An 8,661-nucleotide genomic window follows, 5' to 3' on the forward strand; every position below is an offset into this window, starting at 1 on the left:
TCCTGTAAGAGTTGCTACGATCAGTGGGGCTGATGAAGATATTTTCTTTTGCGAAAACTTGGTTATTTCGGTCCTTTCGAGAGCCAGTGGGATAGCAACCTTGGCCAGCAGGTAATTTCAGCTCATAGTCTGCTTAAGCATTTAGAATCCAATTAATTATACAGGAAGTTTCGTGGAAGGGGACAATATATATGCCTGATAGACGGACCCCGGGTTTTGGTCTTGTTGAAGAGTATGCAATGATGATATCAGGAGTTTCTGAACGTAAAGCATCGGTTAGCGTTCGCTGCCAAAATATGGATGCTGAGAGCTTAAAAACTGTACGTAGCTTTAGTAATCCTGACTTTTCCTAGGCCATAGATGAAGTTCGGTCTAGAGTTGGTTCTATTCCCGTTCATGTTGCCTGCTCAAGGTTAGATGAAGCCTGTTTAGCTGCTGGAGCTGGAGCAGACATATTACTTACTGGGTTGAGTGCTAAGGTACTTGGTTATACCTGGTTTATAATGGTTTTAGGAGATTTTAGATATTGCTACTCAAGTGAAAGAATCATTCCCAGAAATTCAGGTTATCGCTAGCGGCTTTTTTGATGACTCAGACGTAAAACTGTGCGCAACTCGCTATGTGGATCACTTAACATCTCTCAAACTGTGCAACGGTTATGCTTTTGTTGATTTCCAAATGGCGTATGTTAAAGACAAACTTGTTGAAAATGCAGAAACTACGAACTTCGTAGTTTTACTAGAAGAAAATGAATCGCCCTGTAAGTCACTTCACTTATTTTAGACGAACTATAGAGAGTTTTGAGGAAAATCTACGGATACTAATTAACATAAATAGGTCTTAAACAGACATCAAGTTTTGAGGAAGGCCGAGCCTTTGTATTGCTAGGTCATTTGTTTCTGACTAGTCTCAATGTAGCTTTATTGTGTATATAATAACACATGCGCTCACCAAACCAATTAGTTGCTTTGTTTGGGTATGATTTGCATGGTTAGCGGTAGACATTTGAGTTCCCGACTAGACGTACTGAGAACAACTGTCCCAATTTATTTCTTAAGCGTTTGTAAGCCATCTATAGTAATTTGACTCCGTTACTTAGTTTTTTTAAAATTCGTTTTTGGCTGATGTCATAGTTCACTATCGTTTCTGTAACAAAATATTAACTCAGTCCAAGTGGTATTTAGTTGAATTTACTTAAGTGCTGTTGTAATCTGTTAAGTTTTGTTATTTTTATTTGGTACACTAGAATCATATCATTTTAGTTCAGTGTGCAAAATGCATTCATAGTTTTACAAAGTATTAATACCTTTAAGTATAGTCAGTCTTTGGTTTATTTTCACCAGTAAATTGACTCGGTTTGGTTTATAAAACTGGTTAATTTCTACGGTTTCATTTGGATTTTTATGTGTGAATTACCCATAAAACTGCTAAAAGCTACATGCATTAGCCATAAGTTTTGGTATTTCATTACTCTACAGTCTAAATTAACGATTGAACGTAAGGTATAATCCTAAGTTAGACAATGAGGTTTCCTTTTTTTACCATTGTCTAACAATTCATTTCGTGTATTGAGTAATTTTTTCTTGTTCCAAGACGAGAAATGATTGTTTTGTCTCACATTTCATGAAACAGTTTTGTTGGTGTCTGAAAACGTGTTACATCGTAATTCTCAGCTGAATTAGACTTAGAAATTACCATTTTGTCCCACAAGTTAAGTCTTTCTAAACAATATTCAATAATTCAATTTAATAACTATGCTTGTAATACTGTGTGTAGACGTTTTTTATTAGTCTTTGAAGCGGCAAATGTTAAGGATGATAAAATGAGCCATTACTATTTAGTCTCACACTAGTTTGCCTTATCCAACATGTATGAGTTTTTGGTTTTTTGAACTCAGGTCAGCAGCAAATTGTATTTTAATCCGGGATTTATCAAGTTTTTGGTGATACTTAAAATTATTTGCCATATAATATCACGACTTTTTTGTTTTTTAGGTATCATATGTCAATAATTCAGAATAAGAGTTCGCTTCAGTACATTTAATTATATCTGGTCATTGTGGTTGATAGGAATTGAAGACAAATTTCCATAACTAAATAAATTCCTTCGTAGTTCTTTTTCCTATGACGTAGTGATGGTAATGAGGCACTAAAACTCATTGGATTATGTTTTCTTACAAAGCTTTGTAGTTGTCTACACCGGTTTTCAAAATGTATTCAAATATTTCTTTGTAAGATTATTAAAAGCTCTTTATTATTATTCACATTCGTCCTACTTATACAGGGTGGCATAGCCTTCACACTGTTCCTTACCAACTTTTACTTGGTTTCCTAGTATCTTGTTTGTAGGACAGAGCTTAGTTTTTTTAGAAAATGTTCTTAATGTGCCATGCATTTGTAGCTAACATTTGAATTCGTTGCACGAGAATTTATTAGTCGGGTTTATGTAGAGTTTTTTATTGACTTATTGTAAACCACTTCCCGATGTAAATTAAATATTTTAACATCTCCCTCAAGCAGTTGAATGTTTCCTTGTCGCTTATAGCTCCTCCAAAATCAAAATCACCAGGCCCTCAACCCACTGAAGAAGTGGCTAGGTAAGAAGGGTTTCATTGTCAGATTTTTTAACCTTTGTTTCGAAATTTTAAACCTTTTTATTAATCTGATTAATAGGTAAATCATATTTACATTATTGTAAGCTTTTATTCAAACCTAGTAAACAACATAAGCATTGTATATTTTAATATGGTGACAAACTAGTGGCGGTATTTGTCTTAAGTAAGCTGAAAACTAATAAGCTGTTTTACAGGTAGTAGGTTAGACAGAACGTCATGTTGCTTTGCATTCTAAGGGTTTTGCTTTCCCATCCGTGTGGTAGGATAAGTTACTGTATTTACTTAACATTGCTTCATCATCCATAGTACGTAGTAATTCAAGTGATATGTCACTATAGATAATTCCCAGTAGTAGTAGTAGTAGCAGTTTTTTACAAATATTCGATATAATTTAGATAAGGAAGTAGTAGATTAGCGTTCAGTTAGTTCTGAATGTTGGTTCTATTCATTTTATTGTTATGATAATTTTATTATTTAACTAAACTAATAAACTGAAAAGATAGTGATCTTTTGGGTTTTTGGAAATTTAACTTTCTTACTAACGTACTACACCGTTCCCAGCTCAATTCCTGCGCCATTAAAGAAGCCCCGCTTAGTCGATGATGAGGGCGACACCCCTAAATCAGCTAAGCTCAATGGTACTCCAACTCGCAATACCAATCCGACGGCCCCAGATCCGAATTGGTCCACTTTTCCCAATGCGGCTAATGCACAGAATCAGAAGCGTGCTCAGCGAATTCTTCGACATCCTCAGTACACACCAGTAAGATTGAAATGATTTGGAAATTATTGTAAGCATGTCAGTCTTAAAATGTTTGAGAGACTAGTTCACAGTGCATTACAGTTTAAATTATTTTAGCTAGTTCTCAGGGGTTTATAAGGAGTTTTTATCATAGACTAATTATTTATTAAGTGAGAAACACCATAAGCTTTTTATCTTAATGTGTAGGAAACTCTACTGCATATTTTTAAAACAAGACGCTATATTGTTTTCAAATAAATTCTTACAGTCGAGTACTTCGGAAACTTTTATAACATTTAGTTGAAACTTCCTTTATTTGAGTGTTTTATCATCTTAAGGCTCTGTTTTTCCTTTGTTCTGTTAAAATGCATTTGAGTAAAATTTCAGCGTATTTTACCAATAGGATACTTATTCATAAAACAACTTTTCAAGTAAAAATTCTCATGTAATGTGTACTTTGTTAATTAATGGACACAGCTCAGATTATTCATTCTTGCAATGCCGCACAACAATTTTTGTTTGATCTCAAGTTATTTCGTGAGTGAAGGGTAATTACATACGGTAAATAGATTAGAATTATAATGACGTACATTTAAATAATGCTAATGTGATATCTATTACTCTTGATACATAGTTTTTACTTTTTTACTAACTGACGTTTAAAATAGGTGGTTAAAAATGGTTTCGAGCATTTTTTTTTTTGGGAATTATAGTTTATGATTTCAATCCACATTGCAGAAAGCTTATTTCAGATATAGTGCAAGGTTTTGATATGATTTCTCACTAAGATATCTTATAGTTCTGTCTGAATAGTTAAGCCCATCAATTCATTTTGTAATCTAGGGGTCTGTAACTAAGCTGGAAATCTAAATACATCGCATCCTACTTAAGTTATTCTATTCAGTATTTATTCTAGCTTATCTACTTTTATGTATATATTTAAAGTATAAAATATATCTTAAGTACATTAGTTTACTAAAGGGAAATTGTCTTAAATCTTTTTATGCATCTGACTTACCGTTTAATGTGAGATTTTTGAAACATAGGACTATTGAGTCTAACTCCGAGTTAAATAAGGATTTAAAGTAAAGTGTATTCCCACATTTAGTTCTAAATTTTCATTGGTCTTAGTAGTAAACGCATATAATTTACGGAAAGTCCAATCAAGTAACCCGTTTGAGAAAGCTATTTTAGTCTAGTTTATAATTTAATTTCCAGCCACAAAGGTCGAATGTTCCTCGCTCACAAACTCCTGGTGGTTTTCCGTTTTTCATGTCGAACCCGCGACTTATGCCTCCAACATCTACGCCAACACGGGCTCCGGCTATGCTCTTACAACCGGGCTTAAATATTAACAATCAGGTGTCAAATGTACTGACTCCTCCCAGCAACCAACAGAATATCAGTATGCGTTTACCCATGGTACCTCCTCAATTGCAACAACCACCACAGTCAATGCCACAACGTATGCCATCAAACCCTCCAGGAATGCTCAATACAAATCAACCTATGGGTGGTGGGTTTTTGAACAATATTCAACCACCCCATAATCAACCACCGAACTGGCAAATGATTCCAGGCGGTCCCGGTGGGCATCCAATGGGCGGGATCGGCTTAGGAATGCGTGTTGGTGGTCCTGGAGGACAAAATGTGAATAATTGCCGGTAAGGAATATTCTCTCTCTCTCTCTCTATATATATATATATATAATATTGCCTAGGTATTTGTCATGTATATATTTGTAACAACAAATTGACGGAACAATCAAACTCTAGCTAATAAAGCTGAGTCTTAGTGACTAAATAACGACTTAAAGTCTCAGATTTTCCGTGCACTGTTTTTTTGCTGCTGAAGTGGTATGTAGGTAACGATTATCCCTATTGATTAGTATATCCGAGTTAGAACAACGTGACACAAGTAAATGAAATCGCTTGTTGTCTTACAAATGCTTTCATCGGAATTTCGAAGCTATCCGATCAAACCATAATGTTATAAGTACACTTACATAGGCAGTTGACTTGTTTTTACATCTAGTTTTTTCCACTTAAATCTCTTCAGATATACTTACATATCCCAATATGTAACATTCAACCAATGAGCTCGTAAATCCAACTAGCTAGTTGCTTGGTCTTGATCGTAAACAACCCCAAAATGTGAAGTGCATTCGTTGTCAAAATTCATTTTTCAGATATGAACAATTTAAAATTAACTCGTCAAACCTTTCCAATATTTGTTTCTTAGTTTTATTTAAAAGTGCAAAAATATGAAGTCCGTTAACTGGTCAGTACAGGCTCGGCTTAATATGGGAATTCTATCATTTTGTATTTTTAGGTCATGTGGTTTTCCGAACCCTCCATCAATGCCTTTTTGTCGAAACTGTCGTTCTGGCCTTCGGTGAATTTAAGGGTCCTTTGTGTTATTGGCGCTTAATTTACTATGTAATCTGTGTTTACACATATTTCTTTTCATGCAAATAGTAATGGGGAACTTTATGCCAAAAAGAAAATACTTTATCTTTGCAGCTAACACGTAAACTCACATAATTATCCACCAAATACGTCAAGAGAGGCATGTGGTTTGTCTCTTTAGGACGGTTATTCAGTAAAATGCTGGTTATTAAACGTCAGTTTTTAGAAAAATAAGGCCTACCATTGCTCTTATAATTCTAAAGGTGTTTCATTGAGTCGCCATTTCTTGGATAACCACTTAAGAGCAATGTTATATCGTGATCATCATGAATGTGGTCTGGTATCCAAGAGGGATTGGGATTTGATTTATAGTTGTGTAATAATGATAGAACTTTTGTGAGGGTGTTGTATTCTTTTCTAAGAAATAACTAGCCCCAGCTTCGATGATAGGGATAATATTGACACGGTTTGTACGTAGATGTGTTCACAGGGCACCCTCATAGTTGTCGTTTTGTGATTAAACAATTCAAGTACCTTACCATGTAGTCAGTGGACCTGCTAATTCTTAGGCGTAGAAAATGGGAGGCAGCGACTGTGCTGAATTACCAGCAGCTGAAATATGTTTTGCTAAGCACTAATTATTACGTCGGGACTGCAAGGCACTCGAGAATACTAACTCAACAATCCTTTTCGTTTGGACTGACGGTGATCTAAACACTAGTCATGAACAGCACTTCAACTCTAGTCTAAAACGCTGTGTTTATACACCGAATATGCTAAAAAATCACAAGAATCTTAACACCAAGACAATCAAAAACAGGCTATATACATAAAAATATTTTTATTGGGATAGTCCAACAGAGTTCAAGAAATGGGGTAACCGGGATATTCTTTTCTGCCACCACAAGGAGGTGCGCAATGTCTTCGCAGGACGGGCGACTATTAGAAACGATGACGGCCGGAGGTTGTACACAAACTTAGCAAGATCATGTCCTTCGCCCTCCGTTGCTAAGTGACGGGCCATTAGGTCATAGACCATCGTGCGGAAGCCGCAGTTACATCTTACATATCCTCTAACAAATAGCCCTGCAGGTACATGCTCGTTTCTACATCGCTTTGCATGAGTAGTTGATGAAGAACATGGATCATAAAGTGACGCACTGACCATGCTGAGTGATTGTGTTTCGTGTTGTGCAGCAGTGTTGATATTCATGTGCCAAGGTTGCGTATCATTAGGAACAGAGAACTGCTGTATGGGTGGCGCACAATGAGCTTTGCTCCAATGCCAATTAGCTGCAACGATACATGATGTAGCGTATTTGCATCTAGCACAACTTAGTGTCATGTTGAAATGCTTATGTACTGGGTGACGTACCTGCTCTCCGCATTCTAAACACTTCAGTCTTGTGCGTGGTGTGTGCGCAACTAGTTGATTTGAGTAGGAAAGAGACAATTGGTCATCGGGTAAGTGAGACGAAAGTTCACAAGCATTATTTTCGCAACTAGGCTTTGATAAAGGATGTCCAGAATGGTCTAAATACTCGTGCCACTGAAGGTCCCTTTTATGTGTGAAGTCGAGACGACAAGAAGTACATCGATGCGTAGTTTGCTCCCAATGTTGCCGAACGTGGATGTAAAACGCCCGTGCATCAAATGTATGTAGTCCCAGATCTATACTCATCAGAATAGACAATTCAAAATGTTTTAGACAATACGGACAGAATATGTGGTTCGTTGTATGGTGGCAGTCACGAAAGTGAGACATCAATTCACAGTAAAAAGATGATCTGAATCCGTAACATATTGTGCACACATAAGGCGAGTCTAAATACACATGTCTTTCGTATAAATGTACAGCAAGTTTTATAAGTGATACAAAGTTACTTTCACAAATAGGACACACAAAGCAACCATCCATTAGTGCCAGAGGTGTATGCTGTTCTACATGCCGATGGATCCAATGGTGTGAGGTCATAGTGATTCCATTCGGCACGGATAGGCACTCTGTGCAGAATTTGAAAGACATTAGCGAACCAAGTTCGAGTTCATTCACCAACAAATGTGCTAAGATATGCTTTAGGAACTGAACATTATCTAAATGGTTCCCGCACGACGGACAGTGTACATATCCATGAAGAGAAATAAAGGGTGAGACAGTCTGAATTTCTTTGAGTGTACAGTAGTACTTTGACCATGTTATTTTGGGTTGGATATTGCACAAGCTGGATAAAGCTGTCATCACTATTTAAGAAGATTAGCTTTCATTAGTTACAAGTACCTTGTGCATCAAATCAAAAGCTGTTCGGGATCATTTCGGTGGCTGATGTATAAGTGATACGACCGAATGCTCGTAACTTTGAGATCTGAGAAATATTTAAAGTGTAGGGGGAATAATTAATGAAGATTAACTAAGTAAAATGCTAAGCAGTGAAGCTGTTTATTAAGGTCGGAATAATATAAGGTTAAGTCCCATCATTCTAAAACTAAGGGATTGTCGTGGTTATTTTACCAAGAAATTGGTGAAATGAATATGATAATTGAGAGTACAGGCCTGCTACCGATTGTTTCAAGTACGTTACGGAAATGTGGGTCCGGACTTATAGATATGGGTGTATCTCAGATGTCTTATTAGCATTCTAAAAACCAGTTGCGCAATACCTCCCTTAGAGTAAAGATCATTAGTTGTCTTTGCATTGTTTCGAATTAAAAAGGTAAGAAATCGTGGTATCGATAATGTAATGAGCAAACAAAGTGTATACGCCTAATACTTTTAGAACACTGGTCGAATATGTACATCTCAAGGCATTCTAAGTGAAGATTAACAAAGGTTTATCCTAAAAAGTTCAAGTTCGATACCGTAGCTGGAAATATGAGTGGGAAGTTACATAATATGTACG

At 36.2% G+C, this 8,661-nt stretch overlaps 1 protein-coding gene across 1 annotated transcript; it reads right to left on the reverse strand.

Moving 5' to 3' along the window:
- Positions 1–6,605: 6,605 nt before the first annotated feature.
- Positions 6,606–8,003, reverse strand: Smp_200380 (uncharacterized protein; the record flags this gene model as incomplete). Its single annotated transcript, XM_018793492.1, has 1 exon — positions 6,606–8,003. The coding sequence occupies one exon, from the start codon at positions 8,001–8,003 to the stop codon at positions 6,606–6,608; it is 1,398 nt and encodes a 465-aa protein (XP_018647998.1).
- Positions 8,004–8,661: the final 658 nt, after the last annotated feature.

The sequence above is a fragment of the Schistosoma mansoni genome, chromosome 1, assembly GCF_000237925.1.
Source record: "Schistosoma mansoni strain Puerto Rico chromosome 1, complete genome".
Taxonomy (NCBI): domain Eukaryota; kingdom Metazoa; phylum Platyhelminthes; class Trematoda; order Strigeidida; family Schistosomatidae; genus Schistosoma; species Schistosoma mansoni.